Source organism: Semicossyphus pulcher, unplaced genomic scaffold (genome assembly GCF_022749685.1).
Source record: "Semicossyphus pulcher isolate SPU_LCO1_2020_fin unplaced genomic scaffold, fSemPul1.0.p SCAF_4, whole genome shotgun sequence".
NCBI classification, from domain to species: domain Eukaryota; kingdom Metazoa; phylum Chordata; class Actinopteri; order Labriformes; family Labridae; genus Semicossyphus; species Semicossyphus pulcher.
The window spans coordinates 1822013-1842746 of NW_027211715.1; the positions used below are offsets into that span (position 1 = coordinate 1822013).

At 43.3% G+C, this 20734-nt stretch overlaps 3 protein-coding genes across 6 annotated transcripts in view; 1 reads left to right on the top strand and 2 right to left on the bottom strand.

Moving 5' to 3' along the window:
• Positions 1-2043, bottom strand: part of cracd (capping protein inhibiting regulator of actin dynamics) — a 30672-nt gene extending 28629 nt beyond the window's left edge. For 2 of the 3 annotated variants that reach the window (XM_069679445.1, XM_069679444.1), the window contains exon 1: positions 1905-1971. The gene's annotated coding sequence lies outside the window, so the exon portion shown is untranslated. Of the gene's footprint in view, positions 1-1904 lie in introns of all 3 variants that reach the window. The other variant, XM_069679446.1, reaches the window with a different exon arrangement.
• Positions 2044-5103: 3060 nt separating this feature from the next.
• chst14 (carbohydrate (N-acetylgalactosamine 4-0) sulfotransferase 14) lies at positions 5104-9177 on the top strand. The gene is made up of 2 exons (XM_069680294.1): positions 5104-5478; positions 7003-9177. The coding sequence occupies exons 1-2, from the start codon at positions 5185-5187 to the stop codon at positions 7828-7830; spliced, it is 1122 nt and encodes a 373-aa protein (XP_069536395.1). The 5' UTR covers positions 5104-5184; the 3' UTR covers positions 7831-9177.
• A 9-nt stretch (positions 9178-9186) lies between these two features.
• On the bottom strand, positions 9187-20574 carry cep135 (centrosomal protein 135). Of its 2 annotated transcripts, XM_069680292.1 has the most exons (26): positions 20352-20574; positions 19893-20020; positions 19613-19803; positions 18974-19141; positions 18687-18828; positions 18507-18591; positions 18299-18427; positions 17888-18103; positions 17715-17780; positions 17451-17601; positions 17145-17374; positions 16897-17052; positions 16603-16740; positions 15474-15551; positions 15213-15364; positions 14781-14896; positions 14541-14695; positions 12928-12983; positions 12657-12825; positions 12460-12570; positions 12176-12361; positions 11876-12085; positions 11574-11776; positions 11379-11483; positions 9692-9844; positions 9187-9509 (listed from the first exon to the last, which is right to left on the bottom strand). In XM_069680292.1, the coding sequence occupies exons 2-26, from the start codon at positions 20003-20005 to the stop codon at positions 9488-9490; spliced, it is 3501 nt and encodes a 1166-aa protein (XP_069536393.1). In that variant the 5' UTR covers positions 20006-20020; positions 20352-20574; the 3' UTR covers positions 9187-9487. The 2 variants fall into 2 exon arrangements, with proteins under 2 accessions (XP_069536393.1, XP_069536394.1); XM_069680293.1 differs by lacking the exon at positions 9187-9509 and having other exon boundaries at positions 9688-9844.
• Between the last annotated feature and the right edge of the window lie 160 nt (positions 20575-20734).

Here is a 20734-nt window from a genome sequence, read left to right on the forward strand (position 1 = left end):
AGCTACAGTCGCTCAGGACTCCACATCTAACGGTGAAGCAAACGGGACACTAAAGATTTCTGTGATACACAATAAAATGTCCAGCGTGCAGAAATGATCTCAATATAAATAAATATAAATATAAGCACATTCAACTGTTTCTGCTAAGATTCATTTGATTTTAATAATGACTTGAAACTGCAGCTGGAACTGTGTCAATCAAACAATTAGTTATCAAGTTGTTTGATAATTTACTGGAGTCTTTTTATTTAACAATTAAACATTAAATCATCTGATTCCAGCTTCTTTAATGTGAATATGTTCTGCTTTCTTTGCTGCTATGACAGTAACCTGAACATCTCTGAGACGTCGTCTTTGGCTTCTGGAGACTGAATCATATTTTTCAGCGTTTTCTGGTACAAACAACAAATCGATTAATCAAGTAAATGATGTAATACCACAACAGTGCACATGTTTGATGGGTGATACTAAGAAACATTGTTTTAACAACATCTGATTTATTTCACTTTGTCACAGCTTTAGTTTGGCTTCTTTAAAATACATTGTTCATGCAGGAGAGTCATGGTGTGATGCACAAAGCACACAACCGTCTGACCGATTAGAAAACATTTTGTTTGTGTGCATCACAGAAGGTGAATGATCTTTGAGCATCGTCCCGACTCAAAGAAAGAAACATAAAAGCACATTTCAGTGACAGAATAATGTTTGTCTGTTCGTTTCAAACGTTTGGTTTGTCCTCGCTGGGAGTCTCAGCTTTGTGTCTGCAAATCAATCAACATTTAAATATGCAGACAAACAAAAACACTGAGTCAGCCTGTCCGCTTGAAATCACAGCTGGAGCTGCAGTTTGTGTCTGAGGTCAGAGGTCATAAATGACTCAGATAAAATGGACGCTGTCTGAGAGTCCACAGATGTCTCTGATTCTCATCGGTCATGTGTGCAGTCACATCTTTGTTTACTGTGCAGCACTGCAGCTCTTTCTAAAGCACACTCTACAACCAGTGACGTATTCTTACTATTTCTTCTGCACTAACACACTCATAATGTCCTCACACACCCATCAGCTCACACACCTTCTGTTTACAGCTTCACCCACCTGTCAATCAGGTGCAGAGGCAGCCAACCAGAAACCACACCAGTTCACTGAAAGCAGCAGCAGAAACCCAGCAGCAGCACCAGGCTGTGCACTCCTCTCTGCCTCCTCTGCCTCCTCTCACTCAGCCCTCTGCGATGACAGTAATGCAGCATTGATTTAAAAGCCTTTAAACGACGCGTGGACACATAAATCCATCTTTCCATGTCTCCTCCCGCACATGTAGGCCCGCAGCAGATGGCCTGTGCGTGGTTTTCCAGCTGACACACACAGCATCCGGACATTTCTGAGGCTGGATGTGTGTCCACTCGGATCTGTGCAGTGAAAGGAGACATCCACACAGACCTACAGGCGCGGATCAATACGGCTCCGTTAATGGCAGATTAGCGGATGCTGCCGCACTGGGATTTACAGTCTATTAATTGCGGAGTAAAAGGCGCACGAGAACAAAAGATGTGGCCTTTCTTTGCCCACATATTGTCACACATGTAATCCAAACAGCGCTTCATTGAGTAGCATCATTTAGGCTCGGATAAAATGTACAATAATTGCAATTTGGCCTGTTGACATCAGCGTTTGCGCATTTCAAGTCGGATCAAAATGCAAGTCCCAGCCCATTTACAGCACACACACACAAACACACATACACACACGCACACACACACATAAGCGGAGGATGGAGAGAAGATGTGAGCGGGTCAATGAGAAATGAGAGGTGGGAAACAGAGACAAGGTCATCAGCGTCGTGAAAATGGAAACAAAACAGCAGAAAAACGAACAATGTGGAAGAAAAACGGAAAAACGTCTCCACCTTTCTCCTTCACGCGCCTCCTCCGCTGATCCGCGCTGAGGTAAGCACAGCTCCGGCGGCTCCGACCCTTTTGTGTTGCTGATGCTGCGGGTGCCCGACAGGGAGACGCACGCACCGTCAGTCCCGCACAGCTGCACGCGGGCGAGATGGAGAAGGGAGGGTGTGGCCGCGGGAGGAAGCAGAGCGGCGGCGGCGGCGCAGCGCCAACACATGAGCGCGATGCGAGCACGTTACTGTAACGTCAGCTCGTGCCTTTCGGAAGTAATTAAAGGAACGAGGAGCTGAATGGAAGCGATGAAGCCGAGGAGTAAACACAGCGAGGGTCCCTGAAGGGGTTAACCTTCCGGGATGTTTCTGTGCTTGATGTGACTGAAGGCCTCTTTCTAACCATCGGTCACCGTGACGAGGATCAGCAGCTGCTTTGTTTCAGTACAACATTAAATGTTTAGCAGGATATTCTTTCATAATGTTCGGCCAGCTGCAACAGTTTGTCCAATAATGGACAGATTGACATTCTGATAATATTTCACTTTTCCCAGCAAATGATTAAAGAAAAACTAGTTCCAGCTTCATTCGTGAGGTTTCTCTTGTTTTAAATGTCACCATAGGTTTTGTTTAAGACCTTATTTAATCATAAACTGATATTTTATTATCTATATATTTAATTATCTTTATATAGAGGATCAATAATCAATTGTAGCAGCCCTTGAGATTGTTTTTAAAGTGTGAAAATATTGTAGGGGATTTATGTGTTTAAAAGTGCATGTCTAATCGTTTTTAACTGTTTGTGTGAACATTTTGTTTGTTGTATCACACCCGTGGAAAAGAGACCTCAGTGGGTCCTCTCTGCCAAAACAATATATTACATCATAATGTATATATACATTAGTTTAAGATCACCGCATGTTTGTCATGTGACCATAGACTCTCTATAATGAAATGAAGTGGGCAAAGTGATGTCACCGATTGGTTTGAAGCCTTAAGTTCAGTATTTTGGCCGTCGCCATCTTGTTTTTTTGGGACCATATTTGGAAACGAGGGAGGTGCTGGTGAGGAAGGAGGGGTTAGCAAACTCTAAGTTGCCAGATAAACACTAACTTGGCTTTCAAGGTGCATCCATGATGCAAAGAAGCTGGAATGCTAATTTTGGTTAGCATCATTCTATTCAGTGTCTTTCAGAATCAGCTTTATTGGCCAGGTATGTACACATACAAGGAATCTGACTCTGGTTTAACTTTGCTCTCTAAGCAATCACAGCAATCTCTTGTCAATCACAGGTAGCCCCGCCCTAACCCCTCCCTTCTTCCTGGTCTCTGTGACTATAAATGGGAGCATCAGAGACTAAATGAACATCATGCTGTGTTGAAGAAGACTTGAAACTAGAGACTGGGACCATAAACTCATTAGGAACATGTTTACTGAGGGAATAAATCAGGAGAGGAGGAGGAGCATGTTCTCATAGACTTCTATAGAATCACACTTATTACACATTAGAAAGAATGCAGGTTTATACACTGGATTTACTTTTAAAACCAAGAGTCTATGGTTACCTCTTTAATGTCAGTGTTATTAAAGCATGAAAACATAAAGAAGTCCATTTTAACATTAACAAAGATTTAGAGCAGATTACTGGAGTGTGCTGGATTAAGATCAGAGTGCCATTTCTTCAGGTTTAAGCTAATAGGCTTTAAAACCCCAGAGAATAGGCCGTTAATCTAACAACCATGTAGCTCTGTAGCTAGCAGCCGCTGTTAAGTTTATACAACCTTGATCTGTAGGTTTCTAAGAGTTACAGGAGTATTTCCAGGAGCCTGAAGGCCGGTTAATAAACTGTACACTGGTTTAAATATGTATCATAATCCCTTTAATGTGTTAAGAGATGAAAACTAGAGATAAAAAAAACTGTTGAAAGTGAGCATCTGCCCGGGAACACAGAGAGTCCGATATCTCAGCATCTTGACATGATTGGATGATGGGATCAGGAAGTGATCGCACTAATTAGGTTTTGAATCAGACTAATGTGGTAGGAAGAGGCGTGAGCTCATCATGGACGTGGGAGTCAAGCTGATGATCCTCCTCACTGAGAGGAGTCAGACGAGCTTTACACAACTGCATTGTGTCTGAAGATTGTCTCACTTCACTGTTGATCTTTAAAGACTTAAAATCACACAATTACTCCAAAACACGTTCAGTCTCAAACACAAACAAGCAACTGGCTCTTTCCAACACACTGCAGGATTCATACTCTGTTCATCCACCTCACAGACTTTCCTGTACAAGTACACAGCTTTTTCATACATCAACAAGGTATATTACATATTTTATAGAATATTATTTTATATTTATAACATTTTTTTGGCTGCACGGTGGGGCAGTTTTTCGTGCTGTTGCCTCACAGCTAGAACCCTGAACACGATAAGCAGTATAGAAAAGGGATGGATGTTTATTTTTTACTTCTACAGTAGAAGTACTGCTGTATAGTTTTTTGTTGTATTATTATATTAATTATATTATTTACTGCATCAAAATAATACTTGTAAACCTACTTTGCATTAGACCCTGATTCTTTGTTTTCCATTCAGTAAGATAAAACTACACGGTGAATAAAAAGAATCATCTAAAAGTTTAAATACTTGGCAAAAACTCATAATACAGTAGCTGAACTACAAATCCCAGCTTCCGTTGGGGCCCTTCAAGAACCCCCAAAGGAGGAGGAAGTGTGAGGACAAGCCTGAGCACAGCACCTCCCTCTGAACACAATGCACACACTTGATATATACTTGAATATGATACTTTTATAATAAACATTAAGGTATTCTAACATAAAACGTATAACTGAATTTACCCAGAAGAGTTTTGTAATGCATTATTATTATTTTATTGTGCTTGGAACGCCTCAATGAGGATTTTACTCTGAAAATCTTAGCCGGATATGTGTTTATTATTGCGTTATGCGTGTATGTGTTTACATTTGCATTAGTTTGCTCCATTATGTGAGGAAATCTATATGAAGTGAATACATACTTAACATACAGCACCTATTTATTTTATATTTACATTCTCCTTCAGTGGTTTGTGTTACTCACCTTGCAACATGATCGCCCAAACGCTTTTATTTTGACAGTCCATACGGAAGTGGCTGCTTTTACGCTAGTTGCAAACTTAGCGCACTTTTGAAGTTAACTATGGGTACGTGGTAGGTATCCAGCGGTTGTTTTCTTACGTTAATGAGGCTTCAGCTTTACAAAGGAAGTAATTGCAGACCCGCCGGACACACAGGATGCTTCCTCGCAGGCTGGACTACGGGATTAAAAGGTCCGGAGGAGGACGCAGCAGCTCGGTTATAAACTTCAGGACGACCGTGAGCCCGGGCTCGGTCCGCCGCAGCTCCGCCGTGCTGCCGTCGCTGCTAACGTTCCTGGTGATCGTAGCATCAGGAGGCCTGCTGCTCATGATAGAGAAAGGAATGCTCAACAGTGTGGAGACGCCTCCACCGAGGGGCAGCGGCAGGCGGCTGGACCTCATCCGGCAGGACGGGAGGCACAGCCCGGCTGCTGCGGACGTGGACTCCCAGGTACGGTACTGTCCGGCAGCATGAAGTTCTGCTGGATGTTTTTAATCAAGCGAACAGGTCCAGTGAGGAATCAGGTCGGGATTTGTCTCGTGACTTTGTTTATTTCGCAATATCAGATAATCTGTGTGATTAACGCTAAGATTAAAAGCTCGGTGCAGGCGGCTAATAATCACTTTTAAAGGGCAGAGGACGACCAACAACCAAAACATACAGTCTGAAGTTTGTTACTGTTTAACAAAAACTTGATTTGTGTATTTTTTTTACTTAATTTTGTTTGTCTTAATTTACAGATGCTAAAAAACCCTGCATGGCTTGGCGTGTAGACTCCTAAACCTGCATAAAGAAGTGCATGTGCCATTTCTGTCTCTGGCTCTCCTGCTAAACATCTGCTCACTTTAAAAGGAACTGTCCAAAATTAAATATTATATATATTATTAATACTTCCATAGAGGGGACTCACATCCTGACGTTTAGTTCCTAGGATAAGTTCATTTTCCCACGCCTTCCTACTGGACACGCCTTTTCTTTAGAATTTATCCGCCAGCTTGTGTGCTTGCTGTATGTTATATAATAATAATAATAATAATAATAATAACAACAATACTATATTCATGTAGCACCTTTCAAACAGGGGTATTGGCTCAAAGTGCTAAACCAAGTGCAAATACTGCACAAATAAAACAAACAAAAACAGGCACCAAGTAGCAAGGTGTATGTACCTATATGCAACAGGTATGTCAAGGACAAAAAATAAAGCAGCTAGTTAAAGGTAATGTAAATAAATACACTTTACAATGCGGTTTAAAAATAGCCCGTTGCATGTCTTATAGCCTGTTTAGAGAAGTTTTCTGAGGAGTTTAAAAAGTCTAACCTTCTGATAGTTTGTATTTAAGGACGAGCTGCAGAGGAAATCAGAGGCTGTAAAGGATTATAGAACAACCAAGAATGAGTACTGGAGCCTGTAAACAAGAAAAAGAACCTTACAAACAAGCCAGTGCAGGTTAGCTAAAACTGGGCTGATAAATTCTACTTCCTGTCCTAGTTTAAATCCTGGCAGCAGATTTCTGAATTAGTTGTAGTTTATTAGATGTTTTTTTCTTGAATGACCAGTGAAAATAGCATTAAAGTCTTCTAATCTACTTTTAACAAATGCATGAACACGTTTTTCGGCATCTTATTTGGATAGAAACAGTTTTTCCTTTCTTGAGTGAGAGAAAGCTGCTTTGGTCGCCTTCTCTCTGAGAGATTTAAAAAGATAATACTCTGAGATCTGATGTTACCAGTGGGGCAAAGTTTGGAGACATTTAGTTTGTTTGTGGAGCAACTATTAAAATGTCTTTTTCCCTCACCATTCGATTCAAGAAAGTTAGTCTGCATTCACCTTCGGAAACATTTGTTATCTCCGAACACGAGCGGAGGTAACCACAATGACGTAATCGGGGGGTTTTCTGTGACTAGATGTTACTGATGTGTTTGTGAAATTGGTTGATGCATCTTCAGTTCCTGTTTTGTGTTCACATCTAGATCATCCAGGAGATCCGAAACCGCACCATCAGGACCGTGTGCAGCCAGAAGAACATGCCTCACAACATCTGGAACCTGAGCCCGCTGCAGAGGAAGACGCTGCTGCAGCACATCCTGGTGAACGACCAGTACCACTTCCTGTACTGCTACGTTCCCAAAGTGGCCTGCTCCAACTGGAAGAGGGTCCTGAAGGTGCTGAGTGGCGCCTTGGATAACGTGGAAGTCAACATCAAGATGGACCACCGCAGCGACCTGCTGTTTCTGTCTGCTCTGAAGCCCGAGGAGATCCGCTACCGCCTCAAACACTACTTCAAGTTCATGTTTGTGCGGGAGCCGATGGAGCGGCTGCTGTCTGCCTACAGGAACAAGTTTGGAGAGATCGAGTCCTACCAGAAGAAGTACGGCGTGGAGATCATTAAGCGGTACAGGAAAGGTCGAGCTAAAGACGCCTCTATAACCGGAGATGACGTGACCTTTGCAGAGTTTGTACATTACCTGCTGGACGAGGACGTGGAGCGCATGAATGAGCACTGGATGCCCGTCTACAACCTGTGCCAACCCTGCGCTGTGTCCTACGACTTCATCGGCTCCTATGAGCAGCTCGAAAGCGACTCAGAGTTTGTGCTGCAGCACGTCGGAGCGCCCCCTTCTGTTCACTTCCCAGAGAGGCAAACGTGGTACAAGCCGGTGACCACAGAGACGTTACACTATTACCTGTGCAGCTTACCACAGAAGCTGCTGAGGGAACTGCTGCCCAAGTACATTTTAGACTTCTCCCTCTTCGCGTATCCTCTCCCCAACACAACCACTCAACACTGTCGGCATTAAACGTGCAAAGTTTTATAGTCCTGAGATTATTTTTATAGAAAATCATTTGTACTATTTTTATTCCTCGGGAAAAAGAAGTCTTTGATAGCTGTCTTACACATTTTTACCTAAGATGTTTGATTATCATCTGATATGAGGCTTTACTTCAAAACCACTAAAGCTTGAAACGAGCTGCCAACTAAAGAAAATCATGTCAATCACAGAGTAAGGGAGCTACAGTGTTTGTTGTGGGAAGTATTACACCAACAAGTTTTACAGCTACTTGCAAGTCTTATTAACATGGAACTCCAGTATTTTTAAACCTAGGCCACATTTCCACCTAACGTTGGGTCTAAATGACTAAAAGTTTTGGTGTTTTATTGGCGGACAGTTTCAGCTGGCTGCAGAGAAACAGGCTCTTACGGCTCAGATATAAATTTAGGTTCAAATGTGTCTGATCAAGCACTAAAAGTTCTTGTTGTTTCCACTGACAGGCTCAGATTGTTACTCTAAGTGTCTGAGAACGTTACAGAAAGCATCCCTACAGAGAGAGACCTTTCTGTTAAAGAGAATGATTCCTTTTAAACCAGAAATAGCTGTTACATAACTCTCTTCAAAGACAATAACAACAATTTTACCTTGCAGAACAAGAGATTTGCATGTCTATCACTGCATCAATCATTCATTTGTTTGTGTTACTGTGTGACTGTGGTGTTTTAAATGGCTACTTCAGATCCAACAGTATTTGTTTAACACACAATAACACATAAAACCTAACCAGACGAGGCAGCAGTAGACCAGCAGCTTCCCTGTTCTGCAAACTAAAATAAGTGTTTCTGTCAATGGAGTCTGGCTGGTGGGAAGATGGTTTATTTTAACCAGAAACAGATGCTCTGGTCTACAGCTGCCTGTATCCACGACTTGTTTGTGTTATTTGGTGACTTTGGTATTTGAAACAGTTGGTTTGGATCCTTTGCAGTATTTATGTGATACAGAATCTTACTGATCGAGGCAGGGTCAGGCGAGCACCTGTAGATCTATCTGCCCAGGTTTTAGTATCAGGACTGAAAAAGTCTTTCACGCACTGTTACAGTAAATGAACCAGTTCAGTATACATTAGCGAGATGTAAATAAGGTTGCAGCAACACACTCTGTTTGTTTTGTCATCTGCACATGTGAGAAGGTGAAGGGTTAATGCTGTCAGTGGTTTAGCAGGCTAAAGCACAAACCGTGTCCTCAGAGGGTTTTATATCAACTGTCCTTTCACTCTCGACTATTCACTTTGCAATAAAACTCAAGTTCACATGTTGAGACGATATCACTCCTATGTGTACGTTTGTTTTACTTTATTTTGTGAATAATTTAATAATTTAAACATTATTAAAAACATTAATATATAAAGCATCATAAAAAACAACCGCAGGAGCGAACGAATACTTCAATTGCTACATGTTTCAGGTCAAAGTTGACTCCTTCTCAAAGCTGAATCCTAATTTCATCATGTACTGACTGTTATGGACACTTTACATTAGCACAGTTATTAGCTCTAGTGACGTCCCAGGCATGATTTCACCCTGGTAACACACGGCTCATGAGGCCGTCACAGGTCATGTCCAGACTTGAGACTTCTGGTGGTTTCTGACTCACTGATCAACGCCCTCCTTTCTCCGTCCTGTGGTTAGTCCTTGAAGCTCACACTCCTGAAAGAGACAGAAAACACATTTGAACTTTTCGGTCAAACAAGGAAGAAGAACCTGGAAATAGTCCTGGTTTAACATTTCTTTCTTCAATGAGAATGCTTTGATACCTTTTGAGAATTAAAATAACCAGCTTAAGTCCTGGATTAAAAGGAGAACTAAAAAAGATGGTGTTACAGTCTCACCTGTCTGCTGACTTGTCCGAGGAGCGGTTTAGTGTTCGGAGGATGGAGCGTTCTGGGGAGGAATGGTGACTGCTGGAGCTGTTGAGAGGCAACGAACTCTGCAGGGACGAGAAGGACAGGCCCTGTCTGCGCATCTCCTGAACGGCCCGTTCACTGAGGACAGAGAGACAAAGTGTTTCTGCCTCCACAGTGTGGTTACACTATTCTAACTACATGTGTCAGAGCTGCCAGTGCTTCAATATTTACTGCAACAATTACAATCAATGAAGTTATTTCCAATCTCAGATCCATCAGCTACAGTCTGACGATACAGCCTGTGGGGATAACAGTGAACGTGCTGGGGCATGTAGCCGGCGGTTAGCAATAAACGACTTCCTTTTCTGTGCGCTGCATCGTTTACAGAACAAGAACCCGTTTTTCTTGTGATTGACTTTAATTAACTGGTCTTACCTTTGCCAGAACTTTAACATCATGATGCAGATTTGTAAAGTCAGAATGAAACTTTGTCAGGTCTGTCCTCAAGAGGAGAAGAAAACTACTTTAAAATGAGAAGTTTGTTGAACAGAGGTCGGAGCGATCATTTCTGATGCATTTGAAGGAGTCGGGAAATCTGAACGCTGAACGGCTTTCATGACACAACCTCAGGGAATTCATCGTGTTGAATTTTAGATCTAGAGCAGATTGTTAGCTGTTAGCATGCAGATGTCTGTTTTAAAGAGATTAATTAAGAAGCTAAATCATCGTCAGATAGCTGCTGATGGGAGTCGGGATGTCGTTACAGCGCATTACAATAAGCCTCCAAAATGCTTCTTTAATCTAACCGTCATACGTGACAAAGAAAAGCAGCAAATCGTCACATTTAAGAAGCTGGAACGCACAGATGTTTGAGATTTTTGCTTAAAAATGACCATAAAACAGTTGACAATTTTGTCTTGATCAAATAATTCAATTAACAAATTTCCGCTCAAATACAAGATGTGACATCTGTGGATTTTGGACTATTTGAAGACATTGCTCTGCTCTGAGTCTGTGATAAAACAAAACAAATAATAATTAGCTAAAGGCCTATAAAATCTTTTCTAATATTAAAAGTAGCCAGAGTCCACTTCCTGCTAGTTTAACATAAACTTGGACATGTCCATTTGTCTACGTTGCGGGGGAACCGCCTCCCGTTCAAGGTTTTCCAGGAATATCCAACTGGGAGGAGACCCCAGCGCCGACCCAGAGCTCGCTGGAGGGATTAAATATCCCGTCTGGCCTGGAAACACTTGTGGATCCCCCGAGGAGGAGCTGGAAAACGTTGCTGGGGAGAGGAATGTCTGAGTCACCTTGCTTAGCCTGCTGCCACCGCGACCCGGCAACAGATAAGCGGGACAAAAATGGATGGATGGATGAATTTCCATTTGTAACGCTCCTTTAGTCGGTTACATGCTGCGTCAAAGATCAAACTTTTAACAGCTTTTGTTTTCAGGCCCATTCCAAGTAAAAAACTGGCTTCATGTTGTGAAATTATCTATTTTGAGAATATTGTAGTGTCTGAAACTATTGATCACATTAGGTGAGTCTCATGTTAAAGCTTATATTAAGTACTGACTGATGTAGTCTGTGTCAAAGTGTAGCTTTGGTTCCTCTTCACTCAGAGGTGAAAGGTCAGCGTCAGCGTAAAGACTACAGAGGTTCAGCTCACCGTTCAAAGCGTTCAGAAGTTAACTGTCTCTTGAGGACGTCCATCTCCGTCTGCAGCTGAGAAACTTTCCCGCGGAGCTGAGACACCTCCCTGCTGTGCTCCACGCTGAATAAAAACATCAATGCACACAAATCAATTATTTGAAGGAGACAAAGAGTTGTTATTCAAGCAAAGATACTGGACGGATTTTTGTACGTTTTGCTGTCAGCCAGGGTCAGCCTATCACGTAGGACCTTCAGCTCAGACTCCCTCTCGCTGGCTGTCAGGTGTGTTTGGAACTCTTTGTGCCGATTGGTGGAGAGGAGCGTCTCCAGGTTACGTACAGTCAGCCGCTCACTGGCCAGTTGTTTCTTCAGCAGCTCCGCCTCCGAGCGAACATCCTCCAGCTCTCCTGTCACCTACAGAACATGCAGATAAAGATAACTGCTGCTTCTTCGCTCTGTGTGACCCACAGCTGGATGCAACATGTTTCCAGTAAGCATGTGTGTGGTCCTCACCCGTTCCAGGTCCATGCTCCTGGAGGTGAGCTGACGTGAGGTGAGCTCCTTGCCAGAGTCCAGTTTGACACAGAGCTCCCTGACAGAGGCCAGATCTGAGAGGAGAGCGGCCTTCTCCTCCTGTGCTTTGTGCAGCTCCTCCTCTAGTCTGGACATCCCTCGAACCAGAGACGACACCTGGGCCTCATAAGCCTGCAGGGCCTGTCCATGCTTAGAAGGTGACACTCATCAGATGCTGGTATTAAGACAAACACACATTACAGCAGATGCATCAGCTGCTTCTTCCATCCCTTGTCTCACCTGCTTGATTTCTCTCTCCTGGTGTCCGACGGTGTCGCGGAGGTGTCTGCGCTCCGTGTCTGAAGAGAGCAGCTCCAGACGGATGGAGTTATTCAGACCTTCAGCCTGCTGCAGCTTCTGCTCCCGCTCCTCCACCTCAGAGTGGGCCATCCTGAAACGCTCCAGCAGGTCTCTGTTTTCCTGCTCCTGTGGGTCAACAAGGAGGAGTCAGACGACAGACGGGAGAAGGAGTACAGGAGGTCCAAGTAACTTGAAAGAGGACTCAGTAAACAGTGTTCTCTTGCCTTTGTGGCTATCAGTTTCTCTATTCTGGACACTTCAGAGATGTACGAGTGAACCCTTAACTTCAGCTCATCCTTCTCATGCAGAGCCTCCTCCATCTCCACATGTACAGCCTGCACACAGACAACAAAACATGAGCTGCTGTTATAACACAGAAAAAAAGAAAGGTTGATTGATGTCAGTAAGATTGATCACACACTTGGTTCTCTCTGGTCATTGTGGCCAGGTCCTCCTGCAGCCTCCTGTTCTCCCTGATGGTGATGTCTTTGTCTCTCCTCAGTCCGCTCAGCTCCTCCTGACTGGCCTCCAGCTGCCTCCTCAGGCTGCTTATCTCCCTCTCCCGGCTGTTTAACGCCCCCTGCAGCTGGCTGCATGGATCACATGTAACAACATCAACATCCCAGCTCAATTTATCTTCACCGTTAGATGTATCAAAACATAACAGAGAAGTTCAACACCACAGTACTCACGCTAGTGCGTTGTCCATGTTTGTGACTGTGAGTCTCACATCCTCAGTGGTCTTCTCCTGTTTAAATGTCGAAGAGTTATTCTTCATTAGTACAACTCACCTTTTGGTTACTTTTCAACAGATGGGTTCAAAGAGTCTTAATACAAAAAGAAATTAGTTGCTGTTGCAGTTCCTACTGGACACGGAGAAATGTCTTACAAACATGATACCAGAGTGTGTGATGGGGAACAGAATCCACAGTCCTCTTTCCAAGCAAAAATATATTCTAAATCTCACACTTTAACTGCTTCTTAAATACAGAGACCTTCCGTCCAGGTTAGAGTCATTGAAGAGCAAAATCTCCCCAGACATTAACATAGTTAACGCGATAATAACGAGTTAACGCACATTACCTCTAACACAATTATATATTTTATCTTATCATGACCCTCCGCCCGCCCCGTAGTTTGGGAAATCAGGAAGCGATGCAGCGGTGATGTTGTGGACAGCAAGCACAAACAAACCTCCGTGAGAAGAAATGGATAAAAGAAAAGGGTCTTTTAAATGTCAAGTTCAGCCTCAAAGCCCCGCTCGAAGGTTCTCTGGACAAGACTAAAGTTATTTGTATTTACTGTCGATGTGAACGGAGTTACCACCGGAGGACGCCGAGTCTTAAATACCACTTGCTGGCCGAGCACACGGCTGCTGCAGAGCCCCAGGTTGTGACAAATGTGATTAAAGTGATGAAACTTTGACCAACAGGAAGTTATTTTTATCTTATTACTTAGGAATGTTACATTCAGGTTAATATGCCGTCTGTTGTAGAATATTCTGGACAGCATTTGTCATTGTTTTGGAATGTTGCAATAAAAATATACATTTGCATAAAGGAGGCAGATTTGTTCATTCCCAAGAGTGGACAAATATGAAGAGTGTTAAAAACTTCAAAATATCTCTTTAAGGTACATTTACAACAGGTAAAAAATGTGCCAGTAATTTGGACAACCGTGCGATTAATCACGATTAAATATTTTAAATCGATTGACAGCCGTAGCTTAACGTAATAAAAGTGGAAGCTAGGGTTCCTACACGTTTCATTTTAAACTGCAGACATCTCTCTTATTATTAAAATGTAGAATTTAAATTTTATTGTACTATTATGTAAATAAACCCTTTAAAATCGTAAAATATGTGTTAAATTAGGACTACGTCTGCTTTGCTTTATATTTTATAAAGAGAATTTAAGTTGAAAGTAAATCATTTTATTTCCGCAGCGTCTGAGCAGCCTGGTTTTCTCACTGTGTCCAAGGAAATGTAGATCAACACAGCCCTAAAGAAAAGGTACTCACTTAACTTTTCTGACACTTTAATGTAACTCTGAAGTGTTGAGAAAAGATTGGCATTTAAATATTTGTGATGCTGTGTGCAATTCAAAGCTTTTGCCAAATTTTCTTTCGAACTAATTTGGTTCCAGTTAAACGATCAGTTTATGTTTATAAATTCAGATTAGAGACAGAACAGGGGCAACAGTCGGGAAACACAAATACTTATTTTCTCCTCCTTTTGTCTTTCGGTGATTCTAAACTGAGATTTGCACAGAGAGCAACGATGATGTGATGTGTGTTCGTGAGCTACCTTCTTAGACAGCTCCTCTTGAAGCACAACCAGTTTCTCAGTCTTTTGATCCACCTCGTCCTGCAGAGCGTCTTTCTCTCTATCGAGGGCAGAGACGGACTTCTGCAGAACAGACACCTCCTCCTTGTGCTTTGAGCCCTGCTGACTCAGCTCCCCTGTCAGATCAAACACAAATCAAGCAATCACACACAAACAAGACTGAACAACAACAACAACTGCAGCAGTCCAGTAAATATCCACCTATTCTCTTCTCCAGTTTGTCAATCTGCTCGTGTGCAGCGTGCAGCTCGTTCATCTTCACAGACAGCCTGTGCTGGCTGTCGGACAGTGACTGCTCCATCTGCTCCTGCAGCAGTCTGTAGACACACACAGGGAGAGATACATCAGCCGTCAACACTCCGGCAACAAACACAACAACCCCTGATCGTTCTCACTTTGAAGACAGAGTGTCAGGAAAACAAAAGGGAAGAACTGACACACAAGACAGCTGCAGAGCTGCATCAGTAGTTATTTAGCTGCATCACTTAGTTTCTGTATTTAATTATATCAGAGTATGAAACAGGACTGCTGCCACCATGAGGGAGCCGGCCTTTAAGAAAGGCTCTGCAGTGAAAGTGGAAATTGCAAAGTTAATATTTTAACTTTACGGTCTGAACTTCATCCAACTCAAACCTCAGAGCGTTAGACTCCGCCCTCTGCTGCGTGACCTCCTCTGCACTCTGGAGCAGAGCAGCAGACTGAACCTTCAGCTCCTCCTCCGCCGCCTCCCTGTTCTCCTTCTGCAGACACACCTGAGCCCGCAGGTCCAGCCTCTCCCGCTGCAACTACACACCAAAACACACAATGTGCCGGGTTAACATACAGCACTCGGGGTCCAGGTTACAGCAGGGACCATGATATAATCCTGTTTATTTAAATATCCATCAGCCTTACGATCTTAACGGCGTCTTCCAGGTCCAGAATCTTCCTCTCCTCTCCTTCTCTGTCTGTGAGAGCTGACGTCTGAGACACCTGCACAGAGTTTGAGTGTTAGTGTTTGAGTCAATGAATTCTAAGTTATAAACAATAGTTTAAAATATGCCAATTAGTAAAGCTGAACATGGGGCAGATTTAGGTCGTAGCACAACCAAAGATGAATCATTATCAATTAATCTGCAGAAGTTTTTCAGTAAAGTGATCGGTGTTTTAAAATGCCAGAAAAGACTGAAAATGGGCAAGATGACGTCTTTAAGGGTGCATTCAGACCGGACAGCTTCGGTTTGTTTGGACAGGTGAGAACGCGCATTTGAACAGGTGCGGACTCGAACCACCGGACCATTATTCGCCAAAAAAGACGGGACTCGGTCCGTTTCCAAATGAACCACGGTCAGGTTCAATTCAGGTAAGAACATAAACAGACTTAAAGTAGGACCAAATACAGGAAGTAAAACAAAACACAGTGCATTGTGGGTTGTTGGCAGATGTTGATGTTGACACGCAGCCAGGCAGCAAGATGAGCAGAGGACAGATGTGGGGGAGCGACGAGGTGAGAACACAGAGGTATTCAAACTGTTCAGTGAAGAACTAAAAGAGAATGAACTGATCGAACTCCATCAAAACATTCAAGTCCACAATCGTGCCGAGTGTGTTTGAGGAGTGCTCTCTCTCTCTTTGTTTACTTTAGAGAGTTTTCCCACATAGAAATTCTGACCAATCAGAGAGCAGTTTCCTCGTGCATCAAAGTGTTTGGTCCGCTGGTAAAAGCTGCCGTGTGAACACAAACCAAACTTGAGGTAAAATGTAACATTGTAACTTTTTGGTCTTTGATCAAACAAACAGACTTTAGGTGTGAAAGCAGCCGTATAGTCCGTTTTGTGTCTATCATTTATTGATCATATTGAATGTGTCATTTGCTGGAATGCAGAGCTGTAATAATTAAACTGTCAAAGGGACCCATGATGCCATTATTATATTCAGCATGCTTGTATTGATATTATACAGCATGATATATTACAGGTTTAAAGAGGACTTGAGATATTTGACTCTCTGTAGAAGAAACACAAAGGTCGACTCTGGGACTGACCTTCAGTCTCTCCATCAGTGCGTCTCTTTCAGCCGTCACCAGCTGCATCCTTATTTCTGCCTGTTTGATCTCCTCCTTCAGTTTCATGACGACAGCTGACAGATCATTGCTACGGGTCAGCTTCAGCTCCTCCTGAGCCTGAAAGAACAAAACATCAGGTCCACAAAAGTGTATAATAAGGAACTTACAGCTGGTGGAGGAGCATCTCTGAAACTCACCTGTTTACAGCTGGTGGAGGAGCATCTCTGAAACTCACCTGTTTACAGCTGGTGGAGGAGCATCTCTGAAACTCACCTGTTTAAAGAGCATTTTGAAATGGTCTCTCTCTGTGCTGAGGACCTTCACGTTATTCTGGATGTCCTCCATGTGCTTCTCAAAATCCAGCAGAGCCGCTTTCAGCTCGTCTCTCTCCTTCACCACACGGAGCAGCTCCGTCTCTGCAGCACCTCCCTGAAAAATGAAGGCCCTGACTTTTAGAGGGATGACCTGAACATTTGTTGAACAGAACTGTGACCATATTTTTGGTTTTTATGGCCTCTTACCGTCTTCACTTTGGATCGAGGACTCCTGCCTCTGCCTGGACTCCGACTGGGGCTTAAATCGAGCCCACCTGCCCCTCTGGTTCTCTTGTAGCGCTCAGCCTCCTGCCGATAGTAATCCCTCTCCTCCTCTAAACTCTTCACAAATGCATCCAGCCGCGATGGGGAACGTTCCCTTCCACAGACACCATGTTTGGCCCGCATGGTTTCCAACTCCAGCACCAGCTCTTTGTCTAGAAACAGGTCAGTAAAGCATTCATGTGGAGCTGTAAACTGCAGAGCTTTTACTGGTTTCAAACTGCTGCTCACCAGCTGCCAACATTTTCTCCATCTTGTCGTGCAGCCTGATTTTCTCCTCCTCCAGGAAATTGACGAGTCCCTCCATTTTCTCGTTCTGCTCTTTCAGCTCCACCAGCTGGTCTCTCAGACGGTCCTTCTCAAAGTCACCTTCAGACTGCTCCTGCATTCAATCATTTCAAACAGGTTGTGGTTTAATACGGCAAAGGACAGGTACAGTTTATGTTCACTGAAGAAAATCGATTAAATGCTGAAATCCAGAAATATGAAACGTACTCTTCTTGTCTTTGTGATAATTTCCTCCAAGTCTTCAATGATTTTCTGCTGTCTTTGAATTTCTTTCTTTTGGGAAACGAGACATAAAGTTTGAGGTTCATTTCCACTCTACTAATTCACATTTTGTTACCAATCCATGTTATGTCTATCTCCCTGCTTTCTCATATTCTTACTTTAGCTTCTTGCAGCTCCATGTCAGCCGTCTCCAACACCCGCTCCTTGTCCATCTCCAGCCGCTTGGCGAGGTCGTCGATGTGCGTCAGCTCTTCACACAGCTCCAGGTTCTTCAGAGACAGATTGGCCACTTCGCTGGAGGCGTCTTTCTTCTTCTGCTGCAGCCCCTCAATTTTCTGCTCCAACGTACTGTTGGTCTCCTGCAGGTACTCAATCTGTGGAGCACACAGGAGCAGCAACACGTCAAAAGACAAAGCATGGTCCTTTTTCTTTTAAAAACATATTCTGGGATTGAAATGACTGCTTCAACTGGCAGTCACTAAACAGAGGTTATTCTTTAACCTCTCTGTTGTCACATCTCTTAGCACAGAATACGTCAGGATTAAATCCGATATGCTTGCTTTGCTTACCTGCAGGTTGAGATGGGCGATCAGTTTCTCGTTGCTGATGTTCTGAGCTTCAAGGGAAATGACATCATGAGGTCGTCCTCCGCGAAGAGCACGATTCAGACGCTCGATCTCTTTGTCCCGCTCCTCCACCTTCAAGAAAAGCAACTTCTCGTCAGCTCTATAATGACATTTAAAATGCCACAGTGTAAATAATTAATGTAGTTCTTACCTGGGTATTTAAGTGTTTTATATATTCTTGGGAGTTTTCCAGGTCTAGTTGGACCTTTATGATGTCTTCCTGTAGCTCATGAATTCTGCAAATAACGAGGAAAAACAGTGATGAAGCAAAAAGGCAAATTCAGCCGTCTGCAATAAACAAATCAAACAAGAAGATCAGCTGTCAACAAACCTCCCATCTGCCAGCTGCAGCAGATCGGCTATATACGGATCATCAGGCTGACAGACAGGATAAGCTGACGTTGAGGAGGATGGAATAAGCTCATCAATCTGCATTCTCTGACGTCTGAAAGGGATGCTGCGCTTCTTTCCACCTGTCAAAATGTGTCAGAGGAGAGAAGGAGTCAAGTCTTAGTTAATATTAACTTTTGATTTTCACTTCTTTAAAAGATCTGTTCTGACTTTCTCAAGAAACGCTCACAAATGTGTTTCAGTTCATGTCAGACGTCTTTGTGTTACCTGGTGTCTGCACCACAGCCTGCATGTTCTTCTCCTGCAGCTGTTGGATGCGTTCAGCTTTGGCCTTGCTGTCCTTCTCCAAGCAGCGAACTTTGTGCACATACTGATTATTTAAAAACTTCAGGTCAGATGTCTCATGGTCCAGTTTTCTGATGTGGGTCTTAAGCTCTGAAATAAGACAAGATGGTGAGACTTTGTATGTGTGCAGGGTCAGATGTTAAGTGTTTCCAGAACCTGAATTATTGCCAAGGTGTACACATACAAGGAATGTGTCTTGGTCTTATCAAGAGCAGTAAACACTGCACAGAAATGTGTGTGCGTGTGTTGCCAAGGCAGTGTCCTCACTTTCTGTCACTCCTATAATATATGTTAGTACTGATTAAACTGTAAACACTGATTCAGTTGTTTGTATCAATAAATATATGTAAATATCAGGCAACCTTAGTCTTAAAATATTCTTAAGAAAAACAGCCACACTCTCAGCTGCCCCAAGGTTTCTTTCTGCCACAGCCAACATTTACCCTGTATTTCTCAGGTGGCAAATGCTACTTTAATTACCCAAGAGTGGGGGTCCACGATGAGGGAAAATCTCTCAGGTGGTACTGAGGGGAGAGGGGTAACCTGGTTATCACAGCTTACCTCTGGTGACTCGCTCCTTCTCCTCTTTCAGCTTGAGCAGCTCCAGGTGCAGCTCGTTGTTCTCCCTGACAGCCCGACTATTCTCCGACCTGTACGGCTCCAGGAGAGCATCAAAGTTCCGACTCTCTTTCTCAGTCTTCCCTGCTGACAGTTTGGCATTGCGCAGGCTTTCAGTCGTGTGGACCAGGTCACTGTAACACAGAGGAGGACATGTCTGAGCTACATTTAATCATCAGTTGTTGATGAAGAAAGGTAGGTGCAGGATTATTAAAGGTCCTACCTGAACAGTTTCTCCACCAGTGGCAGTGACTCTATCCCCAGCGGCTGTCTGTACCCTAGCTGGTCCAGACGCTTCCTGAGGTTGACGAACTTCCGCTCTGCGCTGCTGTTCATGGCTCTGATGTTGCTCTAAAAAGTTACCAACGCGTACATTAGACACGTACAATAATGTTGAATGCACAATACAAATAGTTAAAGGCCTGTTGTGTTTGGTTACGAGGGTAGAGTATTGGCAAACTGCAAGTTAAGCTTGCTAACATAATGCACACTTAGCCATTCAACTGATGTTACGAAGCTAGCTTAAAGGCTAATATGGCAATATTAAGTGTGTTTACTACTAAGCTAACTTTACCGGCTTTTTTGAGATAACACATAACACTAGTTGGCTATTGATCGCCGTCGGCAACAGTGAAAAGTTAGCTAGATAGCATCTAATCTAAAGCAGTTAGCCTCCACTTACCTTGCTTCATAGGACGCTGCTCTCCTGACAGCTAGCTAACGTTAGCCAAACTAACGTCAACTTCGCTCAACATCACGAACATAAATGGCTTGTTAAAACCGAAAACTTTACCTATGGCTTCATAATAGGCTTTCATTATGTTAGAAGTCAATGTAAGATAATCAACTACTCTTGAGTTAACATGTCTCCGCGGTAAATAAGTTTGAAAAGAGCGCCGATGGTCTCCGTTTTGGATTCGTCGCCATGGACACTGGAGCATCGGGGTAGCGTGTTTTGTGATCCGGCGTTGCCCGTACAGGGGGAGGAGGGCGGGGACAGCACAAGGCAATAACCCAAACATACAGCGAACTTTAGTGAGAAATAACATGAAAATTAATTTAAAA

Coding starts and splice junctions, on each gene's coding strand:
- chst14 (XM_069680294.1), top strand. CDS start 5,185: ATGCTTCCTCGCAGGCTGGACTACGGGATTAAAAGGTCCGGAGGAGGA. Junction 5,479..7,002: donor CTGCGGACGTGGACTCCCAG/GTACGGTACTGT, acceptor GTTCACATCTAG/ATCATCCAGGAGATCCGAAA.
- cep135 (XM_069680292.1), bottom strand. CDS start 20,005: ATGAACAGCAGCGCAGAGCGGAAGTTCGTCAACCTCAGGAAGCGTCTG. Junction 19,142..19,612: donor GAAGGAGCGAGTCACCAGAG/GTAAGCTGTGAT, acceptor GTCTTATTTCAG/AGCTTAAGACCCACATCAGA. Junction 12,984..14,540: donor AAGAGGAGCTGTCTAAGAAG/GTAGCTCACGAA, acceptor ACATTTAAACAG/GAGAAGACCACTGAGGATGT.